At 41.5% G+C, this 27,498-nt stretch overlaps 1 protein-coding gene across 1 annotated transcript in view; it reads left to right on the top strand.

Annotated features, from left to right (window-relative positions):
* Positions 1-27,498, top strand: part of dnah5 (dynein, axonemal, heavy chain 5) — a 178,979-nt gene that overhangs the window by 97,497 nt on the left and 53,984 nt on the right. Inside the window, exons 41-47 of the mRNA XM_078420238.1 lie at positions 1,134-1,287; positions 2,487-2,633; positions 14,368-14,609; positions 15,220-15,396; positions 17,934-18,138; positions 23,438-23,580; positions 25,642-25,776. Of these exons, the coding sequence (XP_078276364.1) occupies positions 1,134-1,287; positions 2,487-2,633; positions 14,368-14,609; positions 15,220-15,396; positions 17,934-18,138; positions 23,438-23,580; positions 25,642-25,776 (1,203 nt within the window). The remainder of the gene's footprint in view (positions 1-1,133; positions 1,288-2,486; positions 2,634-14,367; positions 14,610-15,219; positions 15,397-17,933; positions 18,139-23,437; positions 23,581-25,641; positions 25,777-27,498) is intronic.

Genomic DNA, 27,498 nt, shown 5'->3' with positions numbered 1-27,498 from the left:
AATCTTGACTTGCTACTTGATGGGAACTATTCTCGCAGGTCATGTGGAAGTGGTTAAGCTTTCTGGCATGCCTGCTGTACACTGTCCATGTTTAGCTAGTATAGACTAACATGGCTATGACATAATTCACCTTAAATTTCGTCTAGGCTGATTTCTCTTAATTCCCACACCTTACTTTTCAATCATAAGGCAGAGCTGGCTTTTGCTATCCTGTTGGTGACTTTGTCATCAAAGTTAACCGATCTTGAGAGAGTGCTGCCATGAATTTGTCAACTACTGAAAGCTTCTGACCATTCACAAGAATGTTTAATTTCATATATGGGGTGTTTAGGGTAGATTGGCGCACATTTGTTTTTTGTTTTCTTTGTGCTACTTGTGTGGCCAAAATGGACACAGGCACTGGCAAATATTCCCTGCTGATGTTTCTGAGCATGCATTGAGTGCACAGTCATCAACAAAGTGTAAGTTCCTCAAGGTGATTTTTCTTTTTGTACTTAGGTTTTGGGTGAAGACTTCTGAGATCAGAAAGAGTCAGTTCAATATCTAAGGTTGATTCCATCTTCTTTATTAAGATAGGTATAAGATAGCAAAGAGCATCAAGGAACATTAAACAAGGTGGGGGCAAGCACACAAGCTTGTTTCACACAATTAGTGACCGGTAATGGATCTGAAGACTCTTTGTCATCCTTTACTATGGCTAGCATACCATCATGGAGTTGTCAGATAATTGTGATGAACTTTGCCGGGCAGTCATTCTTTGCCATGATTTTCCATACACCCTCATGACAACCAGTGTCAAAAGCCTGAATGAGATCAACAATGGTGGTGAATAAGCTGCAGTTTTGTTTTTGGCACATCTCTTGGAATTGTCTTGCTGTGAAGATCATCTCTCAATCCCTGGAACACCTGGATAAGAGAGACACCCATGTCGGACACCGATTCGTAGACTGCAGCACTGCTTTTAACACCATTAACTCATCCAAGTTCTTCACCAAACCCGCAGAACTTGGAGTTAAAGCAAAACACCAAGAATCTTTTAAGATTTGAATTTCCGATCAAAAATATAAAAGTGAAAGTTATGCATATACTATTGGAAATTTACGGTATTCTGAAATACGCATTTTTCTATTTAGGTTGAAGAAGCAGGGCTTGTCAGTCATCCTCCATGGAAACTCAAAGTTATCCAATTATTTGAGACACAAAGAGTCAGACATGGAATGATGACTTTGGGACCCAGTGGAGCTGGTAAAACTACTTGCATCCACACATTGATGAAAGCCATGACCGGTAAAGTGGATATTGATTAAAAAGTCAATTAAATCTTTGAGTGATTTGAATTTCCAGTTAACATTTATTTGATTTTTAACCTTTAAAAATATCTGACGCTGTAGTGTCAATTTTAGATCTAAAGTATAAGATAAGAATCTTTAGTATAAGAAAATAACTGCAGATGCTGGTACAAATCGATTTATTCACAAAATGCTGGAGTAACTCAGCAGGTCAGGCAGCATCTCGGGAGGATAAGAATCTTTAACTGTATCATGTGTAAATTTATGGTTTAACTGTAGTACACGCAAGAAGTAAGACAAACAGAATTACATAGGGAACCATCTCAATGCTGTTTCCTTGACTATTTCAATCAACATATTCTAATGTTGGATTGATCTTTAATAAGGCCATTTAAAAATTATTTTTAGCATTTCTCAGGATGGAGGCTTCACAGTAGAGGAAGCATTAAAGGCTATCCCCTATTGATATACAAAAGATACTCCCACAAAGTTGCTGGTTCAAAGTTCCAAGATTTTGATAGTCAAAATGAAAAAAAATGGTCTTATATTTCCAAGCTAGGAAAGGCATGGGTCTTGACTGCGAAGTTGCAGCAATGATATGCTTATGCACTGCTCCCATTGGCCGTCTTGGAGATAGTTATAGGTGGTGGAGTTCCTGCAATGCTTGTTGAAACTGGCATACACTGCAACAATTGTGTCATCACATAGCGTGGTAGACTATTTTGTGCTGGATGGCAGAAATTGACATCTTTTCTTTCCATTAAGTAGCGTGTCCAAATTGTTTGTGAAAAATATTTTGGCTTTTTCTGGAATCAGAATGTTGGAGCAAATACAAGATACTTTTTAAAAACAGTATTGATTATAGATTTTAGATTGTGACAACAGTGTGTTGGATTTAATTTGTTACCTTTCCATTTGGTTGGAACATTAATATGAAATGAAAACATTGAGGTTGATCAGTCCTGCATGAGCTTTCATCCATTTAGATTAATGAATGGGGAATGATGCATGCAACCTGAGCATGACCAAAATTCTTCATGTATTTTGATTGCAAATTCTTCGTATTATGATTCTGCAATAGGAGAAGTAATTATAAAACAACCCACCAACTGGAAGAACTAAGAAAAAGGTTACAGTGAAGAACAGAATGTCAATATGTGCTATTATTTAGATTTCATCAATAATCTCATTTTGCAGATTGTGGTCAACCACACCGTGAGATGAGGATGAATCCAAAAGCCATTACTGCACCTCAAATGTTTGGCCGGCTGGATGTAGCTACCAATGACTGGACAGATGGTATATTTTCAACTTTGTGGAGAAAAACTCTTCGAGCAAAGAAGGGTAAGTAAATCACATCTCAACTGTAAGGGCCAGAAAGTGAAATGCTATGTTACATTTCTTATCACATGCATTTGTGATTCTCTGTGATATCATGTTTTCATTTGTCCATTAATGTGAAGAGCAGCTGATTTAATCCACTAATTTAAACCGTCCAATCTCCTCTCACATTTCTTTCCCATTTACAACTCTTTTTTAAAATGTGACGAGCAGTAGAAATTTAAGTGCACAAACACGCAACATGCCAGATTATTCTCAATCAAGAGAGTGCAAATCATGGAGAAGAGTAATCCTGTTGTGTAGCCATTCTCACGTATTTGACATCATTCCACAGCTAACATTTAAAAAAAATGTGAGTGCATGCAATGACAAAGGGGAGATGGAAGGACAATGCTATGGCACATGCAAGTTGCTTGCTTAAAGATATCCATGCTATGTTGCCCAAAGAAAAGCAGTGCAGGTTGTCCATTGGAGATCAGCAGCTTTGTCAATGAGGTAAATAATCAGGTAGAAGCAGCATATATATGGGTATCCCTGTGTATAGCATGCAGTTTGGTTACATGTTAATGTGGTTACATTATCTGCGCCTATTTGAAGTTTGAGACATGCCCCGCTACTCACTTTCTCTGGAACCAGTTAACACAAACCTGTCAAAGGGACAGAGGGGATGTGCATCTTTGAGCAAAGTGTCGATAGATTCTGAAGACCTGCAAGGTTTACAGAAAAGGGAGTGTGTCTGTTCAATTTCAATTTTTTTTCAGAATTTCTATAGAAAGTCTTTATTTTAATGTTAGGCATTCAAAAACAATTTGTGCTCATATATTAAAATAGGGCTCTGAAGTGTCAGTGGTTACGATGTTGTTAATTTAGCATTAATGTTTTCCCCATGCACAATGAATATTATTCAATTAATTAAACTGTCTCCGTAATTAAAAAAACTCATTGTACAGGCATTAAAAATCCCTTGAGATAAAAATGGGGACATATGCCATGGTTTTATTGGAATGAGAATGCTGCCAGGCGGTCAGGCAGCAAGGAATGTGGCATGGGTGATAAGCAGGGAAAATAGATATAGATTATCTTGTTTATGCCAAACCAGGCAGCCCACTGAAAATATGGCTTTTCTTTTTGTTGCTCCATTAAACTAAAATAACTTGCATTTCCTGAATTAATTGAGTCTAATCTTAATCGTTGTTTGAAATATTGACTTTACTATGAAATTAATGTTATTAAGTTGTATCATGTTCTCCTGTGCTGAAGTGTTTGCTCAGATGTCCCTTCAAGAGATTGACTAAATTCAAATGCAAACTACACGAGTCCTGTTTAGGTCATTTGAATCCCATTATTATCCTCCTCCATTAACGCTGTCCTGTGGTTGACATCAGTTTAGTTTAGTTTAGCGATACAGCGCGGAAACAGGCCCTTTGGCCCACTCGGTCCGTGCCAACCAGCAATGCCCGCACATTAACACCATCCTATACCCACTAGACAATAGACAATAGACAATAGGTGCAGGAGTAGGCCATTCAGCCCTTCGAGCCAGCACCGCCATTCAATGCGATCATGGCTGATCACTCTCAATCAGTACCCCGTTCCTGCCTTCTCCCCATACCCCCTAACTCCGCTATCCTTAAGAGCTCTATCCAGCTCTATCTTGAAAGCATCCAACGAACTGGCCTCCACTGCCTTCTGAGGCAGAGAATTCCACACCTTCACCACCCTCTGACTGAAAAAGTTCTTCCTCATCTCCGTTCTAAATGGCCTACCCCTTATTCTTAAACTGTGGCCCCTTGTTCTGGACTCCCCCAACATTGGGAACATGTTATCTGCCTCTAATGTGTCCAATCCCCTAATTATCTTATATGTTTCAATAAGATCCCCCCTCATCCTTCTAAATTCCAGTGTATACAAGCCCAATCGCTCCAGCTTTCCAACATACGACAGTCCCGCCATTCCGGGAATTAACCTAGTGAACCTACGCTGCACGCCCTCCATAGCAAGAATATCCTTCCTCAAATTTGGAGACCAAAACTGCACACAGTACTCCAGGTGCGGTCTCACCAGGGCCCGGTACAACTGTGGAAGGACCTCTTTGCTCCTATACTCAACTCCTCTTGTTACGAAGGCCAACATTCCATTGGCTTTCTTCACTGCCTGCTGTACCTGCATGCTTCCTTTCATTGACTGATGCACTAGGGCACCCAGATCTCGTTGAACTCCCCCTCCTCCTAACTTGACACCATTCAGATAATAATCTGCCTTTCTATTCTTGCTTCCAAAGTGAATAACCTCACACTTATCTACATTAAACTGCATCTGCCATGTATCCGCCCACTCACACAACCTGTCCAAGTCACCCTGCAGCCTTATTGCATCTTCCTCACAATTCACACTACCCCCCAACTTAGTATCATCTGCAAATTTGCTAATGGTACTTTTAATCCCTTCGTCTAAGTCATTAATGTATATCGTAAATAGCTGGGGTCCCAGCACCGAACCTTGCGGTACCCCACTGGTCACTGCCTGCCATTCCGAAAGGGACCCATTTATCCCCACTCTTTGCTTTCTGTCTGTCAACCAATTTTCTATCCATGTCAGTACCCTACCCCCAATACCATGTGCCCTAATTTTGCCCACTAATCTCCTATGTGGGACCTTGTCGAAGGCTTTCTGAAAGTCGAGGTACACCACATCCACTGACTCTCCCTTGTCAATTTTCCTAGTTACATCCTCAAAAAATTCCAGTAGATTTGTCAAGCATGATTTCCCCTTCGTAAATCCATGCTGACTCGGAATGATCCCGTTACTGCTATCCAAATGCTCAGCAATTTCGTCTTTTATAATTGACTCCAGCATCTTCCCCACCACTGATGTCAGACTAACTGGTCTATAATTACCCGTTTTCTCTCTCCCTCCTTTCTTAAAAAGTGGGATAACATTTGCTATCCTCCAATCCACAGGAACTGATCCTGAATCTATAGAACATTGAAAAATGATCTCCAATGCTTCCACTATTTCTAGAGCCACCTCCTTAAGTACTCTGGGATGCAGACCATCAGGCCCTGGGGATTTATCAGCCTTCAGTCCCATCAGTCTACCCAAAACCATTTCCTGCCTAATGTGGATTTCCTTCAGTTCCTCCATCACCCTAGGTTCTCCGGCCCCTAGAACATTTGGGAGATTGTGTGTACAATTTTTACATTTACCAAGCCAATTAACCTACAAACCTGTACGTCTTTGGAGTGTGGGAGGAAACCGAAGATCTCGGAGAAAACCCACGCAGGTCACGGAGAGAACGTACAAACTTCATACAGACAGCACCCATAATCGGGATTGAACCCGGGTCTCCGGCGCTGCATTCGCTATAAGGCAGCAACTCTACCGCTGCGCTACCGTGACCACCAGTGCAGTGCTCATGAAAATAAGTTAGAACTGAAATCAAACAAGTATCCAATGTTGATCTGAAATTGCAGTATGGCCAATATTATCACCCATCTCAGTGTGCAATGAGTGCCATGTGTCCTATCCATGGGATGCATGGAAACATGACACCAAATCCTTTTTGGCAAACTTGCAAGACCTGCATAGTTCAGCTAGATAGACAATGGCAGTAAATAAATTTGAACAACAACATCATCAAGTTTTACCTCAGAGAAATACACCATTCAGTTGTATAGGAAGGAACTGCAGATGCTGGTTTAAATCGAAGATAGACACAAAAAGCAGGAGTAACTCAGCAAGTCAGACAACATTTCTGGAGAAAAGGAATAGGTGACCCTCCTTCGGAAGGGTCTCAACCTGAAACGTCACCTATTCCTTTTTTCCAGAGATTGTCTGACCCACTGTGTTGCTCCCACAGTGCATGGCAGATGCAGTTTAAAGTGGGTAAGTGTGACGTTAGCCACTTTGGTGGTAAGAATAAGAAGGCAGATTATTATCTGAATGGTGTCAAGTTAGGAAAAGGGGACGTACAACGAGATCTTGGTGGCCTAGTGCATCAGCCACTGAAAGGAAGCATGCAGGTACAGCAGGCAGAGAAGAAAGCCAATGCAATGTTGGCCTTCATAACAAGAGATGTTGAGTATAGGAGCAAAGAGGTCCTTCTGCAGTTGTATAGGACCCTGGTGAGACTGCACCTGGAGTACTGTGTGCAGGTTTGGTCTCCAAATTTGAGGAAGGATATTCTTGCTATTGAGGGCATGCAGCGTAGGTTTACTAGGTTAATTCCCGGAATGGCGGGACTGTCGTATGTTGAAAGATTAGAGCGTCTAGGCTTGTATACACTGGAATTTAGAAGAATGAGAGGGGATCTTATCGAAACATATAAGATCATTAAGGGGTTGGACACATTAGAGGCAGGAATCATGTTCCCAATGTTGGGGAAGTCCAGAACCAGGGGCCGCAGTTTAAGAATAAGGGGTAGGCCATTTAGAACAGAGATGAGGAACAGAGATTTCAGTCAGAGAGTTGTAAATCTGTGGAATTCACTGCCTCAGAAGGCAGTGGAGGCCAGGTCTCTGAACGCATTCAAGAGAGAGCTAGATAGAGCTCTTAAGGATAGCGGAGTCAGGGGGTATGGGAAGAAGGCAGGAACGGGGTACTGATTGAGAATGATCAGCCATGATCACATTGAATGGTGGTGCTGGCTCGAAGGGCCGAATGGCCTACTCCTGCACCTATTATCTATCGTCTATTGTGCACTTTTTCATCATGTCTGTCTACACCATTCAGTTGTACGGTATTGTTCCTTCATTATTGCTGGGTTAGAATTCTGGCACTCCTGTGCTAATGGTGTTATGAGTATTACTATTTCATGTACATTCCAATGATCAAGAAGAATTTCCTTGGGTCCTGGGGCGTGTTGAAGAGCAGTGCAATCTATGTGTACATGTACATACATTCCCGAATGAGGTGGTACAGATAGATAGGGTGATAAATAAGGCTTTTGGTGCATTGGCCATCAGTCAGGGTATTGAGTATAGAAGTTGGGACATTATGTAATAATTGTACTAGATGTTGGCCAGGCCAAATTTGGAATATTTTGTCACCCTGCTAAAGGAAGGATGTTAAGTTGGAAGGCATTTACGAGGATGTGGGAAGGGTTACAAGGATGTTGCTTGAGCTATAGGGAATGGTTAGGCAGGTAAGAACTTGATTCCTTGGAGCACAAGAGGCTGAGTGAAAATCAAGGAATCTTATAGTGGTGTATAAAATCATGAGGAGAATAGATAGGGTGAATGCAATGAATTTTTACCCAGGCTAAGGGCATAAGAATCAGAAGTGTTTAAGGTGAGAGTCATAGAGTCTTAGTGTTATAGAGTGCTACCGTGTGGAAACAGGCCCTTCGGCCCAACTTGCCCACACCGGCCAACATTACCCACCTGCCTGCGCATGGTCCATATCTTGTCCTAGCCATGTACCTGTCTAACTGTTTCTTAAACGTTGGGATAGTCCCAGCTTCAACTAACTCCTCTGGCAGCTTGTTCCATACACCCACCACCCTTTGTGTGAAAAGATTGCCCCTCAGATTCATATTCCCCTAATGGGAGGTGCAAGAGTCAATGGAAACCCGAGGAACAACCTTTTCACTCGGATAGTGAAGGGTATATGCAATGAATTGCTGCAGGAAGTAGTTGAGGCAGGCATGATAACAATATATAAAAGACAATTGGACAGGTACCTGAATAGGAAAGATTTAGAATAATAATGGGCCAAACACGGGCAGATGGAACTACCTTAGATGGGGCATCTTGGTCAGCATGGACAAATTGAGCCAAAGGATCTGTTTCTGTGCTCGATGATTGATTATTTAAAAAAATTAAATTATTTTTAAACTTTGAAGTTATAGGTTATCTCTTATTTATTTAAACCACATACATACAAATGAATGTGTGAGAGACTGCCTGGATATATTTGCTGGCTACTATGGAGCTGCTGGTAAGTGTTCTTGACGCCAGCTAGAATATAGCCGTTAAAACCAGGAAGAGTATAGTTAAGGTAGACACAAAATGCTGGAATAACTCAGCAGGACAGGCAGCAACTCTGGAGAGAAGGAATGGGTGACGTTTCGGGTCGAGACCCTTCTTCAGACTTCTTCAGTCTGAAGAAGGGTCTCGACCCGAAACATCACCCATTCCTTCTCTCCAGAGCTGCTGCGTGTCCCGCTGAGTTACTCCAACATTTAAATCAGTTTCTGCAGTTCTTTCCTACACAAGAGTATATTTTAATTTGCACCTTGATGTCCATTTTGCAAGTCCTGTCCAGAGACGCACCGAGTTAGGCTCGGACTAAATTTGGTAACAGCTTTATTACTAAGAATGATAAAGTAAGTTTTAAAATGCCTCTGAAGACTATCTATTCCTATGGGACAACCCAGCCCTCCAGGCGTCTTCTGCCATGTGATAAGAGTCTGTTCATGGCTGGACATCTGACCTCCGAACGGTTGGGGTTACAAACTGATCTCATGTAAAGAACCCTGTCATAACCTGGGGAGGACCTGTAAGTAATCAAGTTTTGTAAATCAAAATCAACTTTTGGAGTGTACTTAATTAAATAGTCTATAAGCATTTGCAAACGGCGGAAGCTTGAGCAGGATAACTCCATTGTAGGTCAGGAACAAATTATATTGCTCCAGCACCACCTTTAACGACTGTGGGAGAAAGCTGGTGGTATCAGTAGTTATTTGTAAATACAGCCAATTTTTACCCCTTTAAATGTGAATTGTTTTTGCATCTTCCATGGAGAGATATTTGTTTGTGATTACTGTTATTTTATTGTGCTTCATTGCTTCCATTCTTTTAATTATTTGTTGTTTATGAAATCTATTTGGCAACTTAAACCATAAACTGTGGTTTGGGGAAACATTTATTTGAAGCATCTTCCCATAAAGAATACAATGAAGGCAAGTTATGCATTGTACCCAGTTGAAATGCACCAACAAATGCTTTTTGTTTAATTTATGGACTTCACTCAAGTCATCTAAATGCAGGCACTCCCTGACTTAAGGGTTACGTCCCATCAACCCTTACACAAGTCAGATTTTACGCATGTTAGAATTACCGTAAAACTAGGTAAAAACAAAGAACTCCAGTTACGGGTAAATGCACAAAATGACTGAAGGAGGGCCCTGACCTGAAGCGTCAAGCTTAATTCAGGGCAGAATTTGTTTATAGTATCCAAGAGGATTTGCTGAAACTGCACATGGGTGACCCAACTTGGGAAGCGATCGTACTGGACTTTGTGCTGGAACATGAGCCTGGCCAAATAACTGGTGTTTCAGTGGGGAAGTATGTTGGGAATAGTCATGTGATCATAGAGTCATCAGATAAATAACAAGTAAGGATAAGACAGGACCATGGTGAAAGGTACTAAATTGCAGTCAGGCAATTTACAATATCATTAAGCAGGAGTTAGGGAAAGTAAATTGGGGATAGACACAAAAAGCTGGAATAACTCAGCAGGACAGGCAGCAACTCTGGAGAGAAGGAATGGGTGACGTTTCGGGTCGAGACCCTTCTTCAGACTAGTTACGGAAAAGGGAAACGAGAGATATAGACGATGATGTAGAGAGATAAAGAACAATGAATGAAAGATATGCAAAAAATGAATGAATGAATGAATAAGTATATTGGCCAACTATGTACACATACAAGGAATGTACCTTGGTACTCCGCTCGCAAGTAACAACACGAACATACAGTAAACAATTAAGAATAAAGCATAAGCATTAAAACATTAAGAATACATTACGGTTTAAACATGTGAGTGAAATAAACCAGAGCGAAAAGAGACTACAGACTTTTGGTTATTGAGTAGAGCTACTACTCGCGGAAAAAAGCTGTTTTTATGTCTGGCTGTGGTGGGTTTGACAGTCCGGAATAGCCTTCCAGAGGGAAGTGCTTCAAAGAGCTTGTGGCCAGGGTGAGAGGGTTCAGAGATGACCTTGCCCGCTCGCTTCCTGGCCCTTGCAGTGTACAGTTCGTCAATGGGGGGAAAGTTGCAGCCAACAACCTTCTCAGCTGATCAAACGATTCGTTGCAGCCTCCATATGTCGTGCTTGGTGGCTGAGCCAAACCAGACCGTGATGGAGAAGGTGAGGACGGACTCTACGATGGCAGTATAGAATTAGACCATCATTGCCTGTGGCAGATTGTGTTTCCTCAGCTGCTGCAAGAAATACATCCTCTGTTGGGCCTTTTTGACTGTGGAGTCAATGGTGGCCCCACATTTTAAGGTCCTTGGAGATGATGGTTCCAAGGAACTTAAATGACTCCACAGATGTGACTGTGGTGTTGTTGATGGTGAGTGGGGGGAGGGAAGGGGGAGCTCTCCTAAAGTCTACAATCAATCTCACTGTCTTAAGAGCATTGAGCTCCAGGTTGTTGCGATGGCACCAGGACGCCAGCTGTGTCACTTCCTGTCTGTAGGAAAATTCCTCCCCATCCTGGATCAGTCCAATCAGGTTTGTGTCATCCGCAAACGTGAGAAGCTTGACAGAGGAATCTGTGGAGGTGTAGTCGTTGGTGAAGAGAGAGTAAAGGAGAGGGGAGAGTACGCAGCCTTGTGGAGCTCCTTTGCTGAGGGTCTGCAGGTCCGAGATCAGGGCCGGATTAAGCTCGTAGCATATGTTATAAAGGGGCCTTAAATACGGGACAAGGTGACATCACCGTCCGCGCCACATGTGACCTCATCCAACCAGCGGCGCGAGAGCCAGGCCTAGTGCCAGGGGAAACAGCCGGAGCCTGGGCCTGGACGTGTTAGCCTTTCAATGGGAGGAAGCGACAAGGGAGGGACTTGTGAGGAATCTTGCAGGAGGCGCCGCGAGATGGACATCAAACGGCAACAGATCTGATGAGCCGGTTGATAAAATCTCAGAGCTGCTACCTGCTGTGACAATTCGCCAGGTGTTCGCTCCTGCTGGGGCTGGCACTCAGGAGACTGAAGGGGCGTCCGCCTCTCATCTCTGTCCCTCTGGATGTGTGTGGGGGGGTGAGGATCTGTGTCTCGGGGTTGGCGGTTAGGCGGTGACGCGCCAGCTGCCCATTGGTCTGCGCAGTCCCGCCGCCAACACATTCTAACCGCGGCTTTGTAACGCGTTCTAACCGTGGCCGTTTGGGAGCGGCGCGCGCAACACAGCTTCCCTCAGTGGGATGCCGATTTCAGGAATTTAGTACGGTGCCGTCAAAAGCGCGGGGCCCATAGCAAATGCTAGTTTTACTGCTATGTTAATTCTGGATTGTGTGCGGCGTTCACGATGCACACCTGGCTGTTGCAGCTGCTTTTGAGTGGAAGGGTTTAGACCACAGATGTCATGCTCGGTATTCGTCATTGACATGTGAAGAGGGCTGGCCAGACCTTGCTGTCCTCATGGTCACGCGTGCATTTCACCTACAAACAGCATAGCAGTAAAACTCAGTATATCTTTTTAGTAGTGTCCATGTGTGAGCTTTGGCTTTTAATAAACGTCGTGAAATGCCTGTGGATGTGCTTGCCTCATTGATCTAAATGAATGAATGAAAAGCGTTCTCATAGCGCAGTGCGTGTGTCAGCGTTTGATTTTAATGGTCAAAATGAACGCGACCAGAATCTGTGAATGACATGTCATGAAAAAGTACTTAGAAATTCAATAAATTCCGACAGTTATTTTTAAAGAAATCAACAAAATCAACTTTATTCAAAAACAACATATTCCTACGAAAGATGGGTAACTGCATGCAAATATTTTTTTTAATAAACGGGCACCAAACAAAATATACCTAGAAATTTCACTGGACGGACCTTGCTGTCGGTTTGTTCACGTGTGAATTGTGCTTGTGACACCTCCACATGAGTGCAGGTTTTCGTTGGTTGTCTTGCTTGCCGTGGTCCCTGTCGTAGTGGACGTCCTAGGTAGCGAAGACTGAGTCGCCGGTTTTCATCAGCTTGCCGTCGCCTATGTGGTAGGTTGTCTTAGCTTGTCGTGGTCATTGTCATGGTCATTGTCGTACGGTTATTTTTTTCGGCGATCTGCTACGACTTTGACAGTCGCCGGCAGTCGCCTAAAAAAAATCGCCAAAGTGGGACAGGCCCTTTAATGTGTATTTTGCATCAGTGTTGAATACAAAGGTAATGGAGCATAGCAAAATCAGTGTTGAGAATACTAATATGCAAGGGCAGTTTGAGATCATGAAGGAGGGGATGCTGTACTCTTGATGAGAGTGAAAGTGGATAAATCTCCAGAGATTGATGGGGTCGACCCTAGGTTATTGAGACAGGCAAGAGAGGAGATTGCAGGATTCTTGACTAAGATCTCTAGCCACCAGTGAGGTCCTAGAGGACTGGAGAGGAGCCAATGTTGTTCCTTTGTTTAAGAAATGAAGTAGATAATCCAGGAAATTATAGGCCAGTGAGCTACTGGAGGAACGCTATTGGAAAGGATTATTTGGGATAGGAATTACTTGCATTTGTGCTATTTAGAGACAGTCAGTGTGGCTTTGTCTGTGGCAGGTCATGTCTTACGAACTTGATTTAGTCTTTTGAGGAGGTGAAGAAGATAATTGATGAGGATAAGGCAGTGGATGTTTTCTACATTCTCATTAAACATTTGATAAAATCCCTCATGAAAGGCTGATCCAGGTATTAAGATGCATGGTGTAGAAACAAGGAACTGCTGATGCTTGTTTACCAAGGAAAGACACGAAATGACTGAGTAACAGTGGATCAGGCAGCATCCCTGTAGAACATGGATAGGTACCTCAAAATGCTGGAGTAACTCAGCGGGCCAGGCAGCATCTCTGGAGAGAAGGAATGGGTGATGAAACGTCACCCATTCCTTCTCCAGAGATGCAGCCTGTCCTGCTGAGTTACTCCAGCATTTTGTGTCTACCTTTGATTTAAACCAGCATCTGCAGTTCTTTCCTACACATGGATAGGTGACGTTTTGGGTCAGGACACCTCATCAGACTGCCATCACCTATCCAAGTTCTCCAGGTATGCTGCCTGACCTGCTGAGTTATTCCAACATACTGTCTTTCATTAAAATGCATGGGGTCCACAGTAACTTGGTTCTTTGGATTTATAAATGACTTGCTCATGGATGATGGAGGGTTGTGATGGAAGGGTGTTATTCAGTCTGGTAGTCTGTGACCCGTGAAGTTCTGCGGTGATCCATGTTGATAATCTCGCTGTTTGCGATATATGTGTATATGACTTGGGCATAAATACAGATGGGTTGGTTAGTATGTTTTTCAGACAACACCAAAATTGTTGTTGCCAACAGTGAAGAAAGCTGTCAAAAACATAGATCAGCTACAGAAACTGGCGTAGTAGAATGGCAGATGGAATTTTATCTAAGCAAATGTGAGGTGTTGCACTTGGGCCAATCAAATGTAAGGAGAGAATATACAATTAATGGCAAAATCCTTTACAGCATTGATGTACATGCTCTCTAGAGATGTTGCCTGACCCGTTGAGTTACTCCAGCACTTTTTTGTAAACCAGCGTCTCCATTTCTTTGTTTCACCATCTATGTTTACATGTCATTTATGTGAGTGGGCATGAAATCCTTTAGATTCATGGAATCTTCATACAATAAAGAAAGAAGCATGGTCTTTGTCTATAACTTGTATTTTAAAAAAGCAACAAATGCATTTTTAATATGTTGAGAAAGTACACAATGACACATTTTATCTCACGCTAGTAAAATAATATAGTACCAGTGCATAGATCTCTGTGTGCTAATTCAGATTTCGTGCTCTAGGGGAACACATCTGGATTGTATTGGATGGGCCTGTTGACGCTATCTGGATTGAAAATTTAAACTCGGTGCTTGACGATAACAGAACTCTTACCTTGGCAAATGGTGATCGCATTCCTATGGCTGCAAACTGTAAAATTGTATTTGAGCCACACAACATAGACAATGCATCGCCTGCAACAGTTTCACGAAATGGCATGGTCTTCATGAGCTCGTCAGTCTTGAACTTCACCCCAGTTCTTGAGGTATAAAATTCATTTGTTTTTTTGTTTTCTTTGACATTGAATATGCTTTTGAATTAAAAGCTCTTTTCACAATTAATTTTTTTAATACTTTTTGTCTTACATTGAATTTCACTCATGGTAACTGTTGGAAGATTTGGAGAACAGCATGAATGTCTCAACCATTCCTGTGGATTTTCAGTTGATAATATGGCAAACAATTGAGCTAACTTCTGCAGAAAGTTTATGATTTTACTTTGAACAAAGTTAACATTCTAAATTGAAAAATTGCACATCTGCAAGCAAAGTTCATAATTCTGTTCAGAAATAACTTGCTGGAATTTTCAACCAACAAGGAAGTAAACAAGCCATGGTGGATTTGACACCTGCCCAGTTGAAGTTAATGGAAAAGAAAATTGGTGGCATGGATAGGCCATGGAGTTTGCAGTTGATCAGCTTTCAGACAGTCTTTAATCCTGCTAAAGTTAGAAGTACCATTCAATACATTTCTCTATGAACTTTGTGTCTGAATATGTTAAATCATTTGAATGAATTATTTTTACTTTTCCCATGCGTTATGTCCTTAAATTATTTTCAGTTGAGAGTCACCTGATAAATTGTTTATTTGGTTTAGGGTTGGCTGAAGAAACGGTCTTCGCAGGCAGCTGAGATTCTACGAAAGTTATTTGCAAATTCCTTTGCTGAGCTCTATCGTTTTAGTATTCAGTCACTGGAATTCAAGATGGAAATGCTAGAGGCCTTTGTCATTATGCAATGCATTAATATGCTTGATGGGCTTATTCCCCCAAAGGTGAGTATATAGTACAATCTTTGCTAAAATGCTATTTAAGATGATATAACAGTTCTTGATTTTTGTTCTTTCTGATAATTAAGTAATTGAAGTGTGCACGAAGAATCAAATTTCAATTGTATGTATTAATAAGACTTTCTGCTGGTTTAGATTACATTTTATATATGTTGGAAACATTGCAAATCACCAAATGTGCTTTGGTGAATTTAAATCATTTCAGTTGCTCCCTGGTGGATTCCTTCACAAATGGTTTCTGACCCACTGCAACAATTTTACCATACTGATCTTTTAAATTTTATTGACATATTATCTGCAGCTTTTGTGGTTTACTACATAATGATCTACCATCTCCTCTCCACTGTTGTCCAGTTAGGTGAGATATGTCATGCCGTTACTTGACAATCATTTGCAGTGACCTCTTCCAGCTGCTATCTGTTATATCTGGAGTTCACTACCGATTTGTTGTAGGCCTCACTTTCTTCATCTTTTTGCTGCTGCTCCCTGACAATGTCATCTGTACACACATCCAATTCCACATGTATGTGGACAGGTCCCAGTTCCACCACTGTTTCCTTGGCCTTGCTCATGTCTGGGGAATTCTTACACTGATTGTTTGATGTCCAATATTGAATGAGCAGAATTTTCCCCAGAATAAGACAGCAGAACCAGTTAATTTTGCTCCCCCTTTACAAACTCTCCAGATCCTGATCCTTCACTCTTTCTGGCAAATGCCTGTTGAACCAGGCCAGTTGTAACTTTGTTGTTATATTTGACCCTAAGATGTTGACCACCACTTTATTCTCACTAATCAACACTGCCTGTTCTTGTTTCCTCGCCTCAGCTCATCTGATGCTGAAATCATCTAACCTATTCCAATGCACGAGTAAGAATCTTATATTGATGCAACACTAAAGAAGATGTGGAATTGCCAGATGTGCTATCTTTGAGATTGGATGTTAAATTGAAGCAATGCTATTTTTTAGGTGCATAGAAAAAATCCCCCAGTACTATTTTGAAGAAGAGCACAGGGCTTATTATTATCCCCATTAACTGGGCTTTCACATACCACTCATTCAGTGTTTCTAAAGACACATTACATGACCATTTACTCACTGAGAGTACAGTGTGCAAATTGGTTATGCTTCATTACATTAGTGCAGCTACCTTAAAAGTACTTGCTGCTCCAAAGAGCTTTAGGATGAGCTTGAAGCAAGATGAAATGAGCCAAATTAACCAGGGAGTTAATGAATTAAATGGGATGATTTCATTGTGTGCTCATTGTTGCTCGTTGACTTGCATTGCCACCTTGTCCAGTGGCGCATTGAATTCAATAACTTATGCATGATTTCCAATGTGGTCTTGCTTTGTAAAATTTGCAGACCGAATAAATTAAAGAAATGAAAACCCACTGCCAAGGTGAACATTTGTTTCTTTTGAATTATTGGCTGTCTGTAGATGACCATAGAATGTTAATTTGGAGTTGTTCCAAGCTGAGTGCAACTGATGTGGTGATCTGAATGTGTAAGAAGGAACTGCAGATGCTTGTTTAAACCGAAGATAGACATAAAAAGCTGGAGTAACTCAGCGGGACATGCAGCATCACTGGAGAGAAGGAAAGGGATGGTGGTGATCGAGATGATATTTGCTGAGGCTGTGGTAGAGTCAAATGTGACCTGCTAGATCTCGGAAACTATGGTTTTAATCTGTCACGTCTGTGAAATTCTTTCAACGGGACATTTGAAGCATTTGATACAAAGCACAAAATGAAATCATCCTATTCAATTCACAAACTCCCTGGATAAATATCCTTCTGAAGATTGGTCTCAACTAGAAACGTCCTGATGCAGGGTCTCAACTTGTACTTTTGCATCCACAGATACTGCTTGACCCTCTGAGTTCTTCCACTGTTCTGTTTTGGCACTAGATTCCAGCATCTGCCATCTCTTTTGTCTGTATCCTCCTGAAGTAATTGCTATAGTTGCTGTTTATGTCCAGGGTGAAGGTGTAAGTGAGATTTGTAAAAGGGAAGGATTACTTTTGGATTACTCTGCATAAAAAGAATGTCTTGAGTCATCTTAGCTCAACAGGCATACGCCAGATGAGTGGCTTTGTGATTGCATTGCAGTCTGTAGAAAACATCCACACCTCTGTGTATTTATTATGTTCACAAAATTCATTTATTGGTTTATAACATCATCTTTGATCTGAAATCAGATCTTCAATATGCCTTCGAAAGATGAGAAAGCCACATGGTTGCATCTATAATAATTCACCAATATCTTTTTTTATGTGATCACTATTTAAAACAAGTGCACTCTTATTTTGAAAAAAATAAATGATACGCGAAAAATGTATTAATCTGAAAATGCCATGTTATCATGGAATTCCACTAACTTAATCAAATGATGGATATTTATTTTGTAATTGATGAAATGATCTGGTGTAAACTTGACAATCTTATATCGTGTAGTAAATTTGATTAATCAAATGATTTGTTTTTAGCTATAGTTTCTCAATTAAGAATTTTTATTTTGAAGGAGCAAGTTGGGGAAGTGTCACCTGAACATTTGGAGAGATTGTATGTCTTCTGCCTCATGTGGAGTGTTGGAGCCTTACTGGAATTGGAGGACAGGAGGAAAATGGAGCACTGGCTGCAAACACATGAGGCTATTCTTCTAGATCTGCCATCTATCCCGCCAGGGAGTGAGGACACTATGTTTGACTATGTTGTGGATATTGATGGTCAGTATCAAAATATTCCAGTGAAACACGATTCTAATTATTTAGGCAGAATGTCTGGCAGTGCTCTTGGTATATGAAAACAGCAAGTGAATGAGCTAATATATTTTGTGCGTTCAGAAAAAAATGGAGGCAAATTCATCAATATAAATTTGCAAATACTTTTCTATTCAGCATCTTTTTGACTCTGCTGTTAGATAATTGTGCTACATTTGATAATCTAAGGAATAAATTGCTGATTGTATTGCTGTATGGTGTTTATCTATTTTCAGAGGTGAAATTATAGATGTGAAAACCAAAAACTATTACATGAAAATACAATCAAAAGTTAATTAAAATGCAAAGGGCAGAAGGGTTTTGAGCTCTAATTTTAATGATACAGAAGTGCAAAGAACTAGCAATAAGCGTGCAGAGCATCCCAACAATTTTAGCTCTTGGGCTTCATTATCCTGTTGCAATACAACTCCCATCTGAATTGAGGGTTGAGGTAACCAATGGATATGTGAATGATTTATTAAAGCATTTCTACTTGTGAGGAGCCAAAAAATGAAAACTAGTGAAAGGCAAATAATGATGGGGATATTAGTTTTGCAGATGTAGTGCGGAAACAGGCCCTTCACCCAACGAGTCCATGCCGAGCAGCAATCACCCATGCACCAGTTCTATCCTATACACTAGGGAAAATTTACGGAAGCTAACTAACCAACAAACCTGCACATCTTGGGAGTGTGGGAGGAAACTGGAGCACCTGGAGAAAGCCCACATGATCACAGAGAGAACCTGCAAACTTTGTACAGATAGCACCCATAGTCAGGGCCGAACCTGTAACTCTGTTACTACCACTGTGTTTCTGAAAAATGTAGCTATCGACCTAGCCTGATTTTCAAGCACAATCTCACTCTAGATTACTTTAGTTTAGTTTAGTATTGTCACGTGTGCTGAGGTACAGTGAAAAACTGTTGTTTGCATGCTATCCAGTTAAAAAAATATATACATGAATACCATCAAGCCGTCCAAACTGTACAAATATAGGATCAAGAGTACAACATTTAGTGCAAGGTATAACATTGAAGTCTGATAAAGTCCGATTAAAGATCGTTCAAAGGTTTCCAATGAGGTGAATGGGAAGTTGGGGCCTCTGGCTGATGAGAACACCATTCAGTTGCCTGATAACAGATAGGAAGAAACTATCCCTGAATCTGGAGGTATGTGTTTTCACATTTCTCTACTTCTTGCCTAATGGGAGAGGAAAGAAGAGGGAGTGACCGGGGTGAGACTGGTCCTTGATAATGCTGCTGGCCTGACTGAGGCAGCGCAAAATGAAAACTTGTCAGGGCCATTAACCAACAAAAGATTAAATTTGAGCAGATCAGGTCCAGATTTTGTAATAGTGATTATGACTGAGTTGTGTTTCATAAACAATTTTATATTTAGTTCAGTTTTTAGTTTAGAGATACAGTGTGGAAACAGGCCCTTCAGCCAACTGAGTCTGTGCCAACCAGTATTCCCCGCACATTAACACTATCCTATGCGCACTAGGAACAATGTACAATTTTACCAAACCAATTAACCAATTATGTCTTTGGAGTGTGGGAGGAAAGATGAGGTACGAGGGTAAGCTAGCCAATAATATAAAGGAGGATAGTAAAAGCTTTTTTAGGTATGTGAAGAGGAAAAAAATAGTCAAGGCAAATGTGGGTCCCTTGAATACAGAAGCAGGGGAATTTATTATGGGGAACAAGAAAATGGCAGACGAGTTGAACCGGTACTTTGGATCTGTCTTCACTAAGGAAGATACAAACAATCTCCCAGATGTTCTAGTGGCCAGAGACTCTAGGGTGACGGAGGAACTGAAGTAAATCCACATTAGGCAGGATATGGTGTTGGGTAGACTGATGGGACTGAAGGCTGATAAATCCCCAGGGCCTGATGGTCTGCATCCCAGGGTACTTAAGGAGGTGGGTCTAGAAATTGTGAACGCATTGGTGATCATTTTCCAATGTTCTATAGATTCAGGATCAGTTCCTGTGGATTGGAGGGTAGCTAATGTTATCACACTTTTTAAGAAAGGAGGGAGAGAGAAAACGGGAAATTATAGATCAGTTAGTCTGACATCAGTGGTGGGGAAGATGCTGGAGTCAATTATAAAATACGAAATTGCGGAGCATTTGGATAGCGGTAACAGGATCGTTCCGAGTCAGCATGGATTTACGAAGGGGAAATCATGTTTGACTAATCTTGTGGAATTTTCTGAGGATGTAACTAGGAAAATTGACAGGGGAGAGCCGGTGGATGTGGTGTACCTCGACTTTCAGAAAGCCTTCGACAAGGCCCCACATAGGAGATTATTGGGCAAAATTAGAGCACATGGTATTGGGGGTAGGGTATTGACATGGATAGAAAATTGGTTGGCAGACAGAAAGCAAAGAGTGGGGATAAATGGGTCCCTTTCAGAATGGCAGGCATGACTAGTGGGGTACCGCAAGGCTCGGTGCTGGGACCGCAGCTATTTACAATATACATTAATGACTTGCATGAAGGGATTAAAAGTAACATTAGCAAATTTGCAGATGACACAAAGCTGGGTGACAGTGTGAACTGTGAGGAAGATGCTATGAGGTTGCAGTGTAACTTGGACAGGTTGTGTGAGAGGGCAGATGCATGGCAGATGCAGTTTAATGTCGATAAGTGTGAGGTTATCCACTTTGGTGATAAGAAAGGAAGGCAGATTATTAGCTGAATGGTGTCAAGTTAGGAAAAGGGGATGTACAACGAGATCTGGGTGTCCTAGTGCATCAGTCACTGAAAGGAAGCATGCAGGTACAGTAGGCAGTGAAGAAAGCCAATGGAATGTTGGCCTTCATAACAAGAGGAGTTGAGTGTAGGAACAAAGAGGTCCTGCAGTTGTACAGGGCCCTAGTGAGACCGCACCTGGAGTACTGTGTGCAGTTTTGGTCTCCAAATTTGAGGAAGGATATTCTTGCTATTGAGGGCGTGCAGCGTAGGTTTACTAGGTTAATTCCCGGAATGGCGGGACTGTCCCATGTTGAAAGACTGGAGCGACTAGGCTTGTATACACTGGAATTTAGAAGGATGAGAGGGGATCTTATTGAAACATAAAAGATTATTAATGGGTTGGACACGTTAGAGGCGGGAATCATGTTCCCAATGTTGGGGGAGTCCAGAACCAGGGGCCACAGTTTAAGAATAAGGGGTAGGCCATTTAGATCGGAGATGAGGAAAAACTTTTTCAGTCAGAGTTGTAAATCTGTGGAATTCTCTGCCAATTCTCTGAATGCATTCAAGAGAGAGCTAGATAGAGCTCTTAAGGATAGCGGAGTCAGGGGGTATGGGGAGAAGGCAGGAAGGGGTACTGATTGAGAATGATCAGCCATGATCACATTGAATGGTGGTGCTGGCTCGAAGGGCCGAATGGCCTACTCCTGCACATATTGTCTATTGTCTATTGAAACCAGAGATCCTGGGGAAAACCCACGCAGGTCACTGGGACAATGTATAAACTCCGTGCAGACAGCATCAATGGAAAGGATCAAACCTGGGTCTCTGTGTTATGCTCTCAAAACGTCCCAAACCTGTGTTGTGCCCTAAATTGTTCATGCTTTTTGACCACTATAACAACTTTGTGAATCAAATTAAAGTGAAAGACTTTCACTTGGTTCACAAAATTAAGTTTTTCCACTGTATGTGGAAGGCAGCAATCCTACCACTGCACCACTATGCCAACCTTATTGCAGTTATTTAAAATTACTGAGTTGAATTCAGTCTTGTTTCATCTTTAATTCAGTGGAAAAACTTATTTTTGTGAATCAAGTGAAATTCTGTCACTTTCATTTGATTCAAAGTTGTTGTTAAGAGGGAGTTAGAACAAAGTTGTTAAGAGGGAGTTAGATGTGGCCCTTGTGGCTAAAGGGATCAGGGGGTATGGAGAGAAGGCAGGTACAGGTTACTGAGCTGGATGATCAGCCATGATCATATTGAATGGCGGTGCAGGCTCGAAGGGCCGAATGGCCTACTCCTGCACCTATTTTCTATGTTTCTATGTTGTACTGGTCAAGAAGCATATTAACAAATTGGGCCAAAAACATGTACATACATATATATACAGCCGGAAACAGGCCTTTTCGGCCCTCCAAGTCCGTGCCGCCCAGTGATCCCCGTACATTAACACTATCCTACACCCACTAGGGACAATTTTTACATTTACCCAGCCAATTAACCTACATACCTGTACGTCTTTGGAGTGTGGGAGGAAACCGAAGATCTCGGAGAAAACCCACGCAGGTCACGGGGAGAACGTACAAACTCCTTACAGTGCAGCACCCGTAGTCAGGATCGAACCTGAGTCTCCGGCGCAACATTCGCTGTAAAGCAGCAACTCTACCGCTGCGCTACCGTGCCGCCAATGTGAACCATTGAGAAGAATAATTACACTATATTATAGACAATAGACAATAGGTGCAGGAGTAGGTCATTCGGCCCTTCTCGCCAGCACCGCCATTCAATGTGATCATGGCTGATCATTCACAATCAGTATCCCGTTCCTGCCCTCTCCCCATACCCCCTGACTCCACTATCATTGAGCTCTCTCTAACTCTCTTGAAAGCATCCAGAGAATTGACCTCCACTGCCTTCTGAGGCAGAGAATTCCACAGATTTACAACTCTCTGACTGAAAAAGTTTCCCCTCATCTCCGTTCTAAATGGCCTACCCCTTATTCTTAAACTGTGGCCCCTGGTTCTGGACTCCCCCAACATTGGACCTGCCTCTAGCTGGTCCAACCCCTTAATAATCTTATATGTTTCAATAAGATATTTCTAATGATCTTAAAACTGAGAGAAAAAAAACATTGCATGAGGTTTAATTACTCTTGCTGATGTTGTATGTGAGGTTGCTCATTTGGCTTAAATAGAAACATTTACAACTAATCTGTTTGTTTTAATGTTTCTGCTGTTTTGAGTATGGGCTTTAGTTTCTTTCAACAGCATATAATAAACACAAATTCCTTCATTCTAGGATAACTATAATTAAGTAATTCATCTTCGAGAAACAGTAGAGAGATAGTTCATTTCTAACAGTTAATTGGATACAGTTTCAACACGTGAACTGTGTTATGATCCAAATTGTAGCTGAATAATCGAAGGTATGGAACTGGAGCAAAGGCTAATTGATAAATGATTGCTGCACAAGATATAATAAATTAAAGTTGTCAAGACTGCAAATTCTAAAGATTAGTTAAACATTAATTACTTAATTAATAACAATGAATATATGTTTTAACTAGGAAAATGGCTCCATTGGAATACAAATGTAGAAGAATACATTTATCCCTCTGATAGCAGTCCAGAGTACGGCTCCATTCTTGTGCCTAACGTTGACAATGTGAGAACAGATTTTCTCATCCACACGATTGCTAAGCAAGGAAAGGTAAGATGATTGCTCTTGATGTATTATTACTCTTTACATAATGCACAGGATGGTCCTTTATTTGACCGATTGCCAGAACTTCATGTGTCTGTTCATTCCCACAAATTTGTTCCGGATGTGGAGGACTGAATGAGGTTGCCTTCCTTTTCTGGACAGGTGTCTTGCAGAGCAGATTGTGTTCTGTACCGTGAACGGGTCTAAGATGTCAGATCCAGAGGCATCCATCAGCTTCTGCCCTGATAACCTTTGACTGCTCGCTGTTTTTAAATGTTCCTGGGAGAGACATTTGAAGAATTGTTCAAGTAGATTTATGCAATTTTTTAAAAGTTAAAGGAATAAACAGAAGGCAAATAAATACTAACAAATAATTTATGTAAAGCAAACTTTGTAAACCACTTCATGTCGTATCTTCATCTGGTTAGCAATCCCATCTCAGTGAATAGGTTACATCTGCCAACCAAAGCTGAAGGTCAGGATACATGATATACCCAACCCTTCTATTTGGCATTATGTTGCTCTGCCATGGGACTCAATGATAAGTCCAATAGTGGGGAAGGAGTGTAGATGCATCAGCTCATCGTAGATGTGTACGTGCTTAACTGATTTAGCTATGGACTGCAGATAACTGATGGATCTCTATGAATGACAAGTTAAAGGTAGCTTGATCCAGCATTATACTTTATAATATGTCATCATCTGACTCCCTCTGGAGAGGATCCAGGAATGAGTGGGTTAACATATGATGAGCGTTTGATACTGATACTGGGCGTGTACTCGTTGCAGTTTAGAGCAATGATGGGGGACCTCATTGAAATGTACAGAATAGTGAAAAGCTTGGATAGAGTGGATGTGGAGAGGATGTTTCTACTGGTGGGAGAGTACAGGACTGGAGGCCGTAGCCTCAGAATTAAAGTACAGTCATGTAGGAAGGAGGTGAGGAAGAATTTCTGTAGTCAGAGAGCGGTGAATCTGTGGAATTCTTTGCCACAGAAGGCTATGGAGGCCAAGTCAATGGATATTTTTAAGGCAGAGATAGATAGATTCTTGATTAGTACAGGTGTCGGGGGTTATAGGAAGAATGCAGGAGAATGAGGTTCAGAGGGAGAGATAGATCAGCCGTGATTGAAGGGCGGAGTAGATTTGACAGGCTGATTGTGCTAATTCTGCTCCTATCACTTATGACCTTATGACTAGATAATAATTAGCATGTTTATGGAACTTTGTTTTCTCATTCCCAACGTTGCAGTTTGTGGCACATTGCTTACATATATTGGTTGTGATTTTCAAAGCAACCCTGCAATGTGATGCTGTTGCAGAGACTAGCATTTATTCTTGATCCTTAGTTTCCCTTGAGAGGATGTTTTTTTTCTGGATTTACTGTTGACCTTGTGGCGATAGTCCTGCTTCAGAAATTTTGGTCAGGAGCTATCAATATTTTAATGCTGCAGTGAGGAAGGAGTAGTGTTTATTTTTGTCTAATTGAGATGGTGTGTGACTTAACTGGGAAATGTAAGTGATTGTGTTCCCACGCATCTGCTATCCTCAATGACTCTGATATTGCTGTTGAGGAAGCTTTGGCACGTGTGACAGTGCCAGAGAGCAAGTCTACTGAAGATGATGTATAACCTGAAGTGCAAGCAAGCTGTTATGTGGGTAGTGTTGAGCTTAATTGTTGCAGCTGCACTCATCCATGCACATGGAGAATAATCTATCACAGTTTGGGCTTTGATTTACACGGTGGAGGTGCTTTGGAAACCTGGAAGGTGAGAGCCCACTAATTTCCAATATGTTCCATCTAGCTAATTAAAATGGATTTTGGTCATTTGCAACTAAAATGTTAATTTTTGAGGGGATGAGTGATTGTAATACCATTTACTAGACTGAGCTTTGAGACGGCGATGAGTGTAGAATCTTATTGTTTGCAAATTATATCTGTCAAATGCTTGTCTGCAACCAAGTTATTCAAGCTGAGATGATATCCAGGTCTTGCGGCGATTTTCATTGAAAACATTGACTGCGGTTTTTCTGAATCTTCTGCCTATTATGTCTATTTCATCACAGGCCGTGTTGCTGATTGGTGAACAAGGAACAGCTAAAACAGTGATCATCAAGGGCTACATGTCGAAATATGACCCAGAGTCCCACCTGGGCAAGAGTCTTAACTTTTCATCAGCAACTACTCCCTTAATGTTTCAGGTCAGATATTATTTCACAATTTATCACTTGAAAATAAACAACGTGATTTGTTATGTTGGTAATTGAGATTAAAATATTAATGAAACAAATTTTGGGATATATTTTGTACTTGTAATTTAAGCAAAGATGTCATATATACTGTGAAACTTTTATTTTTAAATGTTTTAGTTTAGTTTAGAGATACAGTGCGGAAACAGGCCCTTCGGCCCACCAAGTCCTCACCAATGATCCCCACGCATTAACAGTACCCAATACACACTAGGAACAATTTACAATTTTACATTTTATATCAAGCCAATTAACTTACAAACCTGTACGACTTTGGCTTGTGGGTGGAAACCAAAGACCTCGGAGAAAACCCACGCAATCACGAGGAGAACGTACAAACTCCATATAGTCTGCATTTTAATGTTTTGTTTTCAAATTCCATAAAAATATGTGGGTATGGGCTTTCAAGCTTTTGTACAGTTGCACGTCAGGAGAGAGGCAAAGAGGGGAAAACAGCATAAAGTGCAGATGGAGTTGATGGGGAGGCTGGTTTGTGTGATGGAGTGGGCTACATTGCAGCCGTCTGCACTTTCTTACAGTCTTGGTTAGAGCTGTTGCCAAATCAACACAATGCTTTATCTGGTGCACCTGTAGAAGTTGTTAATTGTTGGAATCATAAAGTCATAGGGCATGGAATCAGTCTGAAGAAGGGTCTCGACCTGAAACGTCACCCATTCCTTATCTCCAGAGATGCCGCCTATCCCGCAGCGTTAATCCAGCATTTTGTGTCTACCTTCGATTTAAACCAGCATCTGCAGTTCTTTCCTACACATGGAAACATGTCTGTTGGCCCAACTTGTTCATGTCAACCAAGATGCTTCATCTAAGCTAGCCCCTTTTGGCCCATATCCCTCTAAATCTTTCCTATCTATGTACCTGTCCAAATGTTGTTTAAATGCCGTTATTGTACCAGCCTCAATTACCTCCGCTGGCAACACATTCCATTCATCTACCCCTCTCTGCGTGAAAAAAGTTGCCCCTCAGGTTCCTATTAAATCTTGTCCCACTCACCTTAAGTCTATGTCCTCTGGTTCTTGATTCTCCTACCCTGGGTAAAAGACTCCATGCCTATCACCCTATCTGTTTCCCTCCTGTTTTTCTACACCTCTCTAAGATTACCCTTTCACCTTCTGCACTCCAGCAATAAAGTCTTAACTTGTCCAATCTCTCCATATTGCTCAGCCCTTCGAGTCCTGGCAATATCCTCATAATTCGTCCCTACACTCTTTCATGCTGAACATTCTTAGTCTCCTGAGGATGTAGAGGCATTGGTGTGCTTTCTTGTCCATAAAATCAATGTGGTCAGTGCAGGAAAAATCTTAAGCCTAGAAACATCAAGCTCTCGACCATCTCCACTTCAGTACTATTGATGCTGACTGCTATGTGTACAGCACCTAATTTCCTGAAGTTAATAACTAGCTTCTTCGGCTTGCTGACATTTGAGGGAGAGTTTGTTGTCTTCACACCGTGTTACTGAGTTCTCTATCTCCTTCCTGTACTCTGTCATTGCTCAAAAGCCGACCCGCAACAGCGGTGCCAGCCTGAACGTAAACAGATTTAGAGCAGAATTTGGCCACACGGCCGTGAGCATGTAGGGAGTATAGTGAGGGGCTAAGATCGCATCCTTGTGCAGCACTGATGTTGAAATTTATTGTGAAGAATGTTTTGTTGCCT

Source organism: Rhinoraja longicauda, chromosome 2 (genome assembly GCF_053455715.1).
Source record: "Rhinoraja longicauda isolate Sanriku21f chromosome 2, sRhiLon1.1, whole genome shotgun sequence".
NCBI lineage: Eukaryota > Metazoa > Chordata > Chondrichthyes > Rajiformes > Arhynchobatidae > Rhinoraja > Rhinoraja longicauda.
This window is presented reverse-complemented; position numbering and strand designations above follow the sequence as displayed.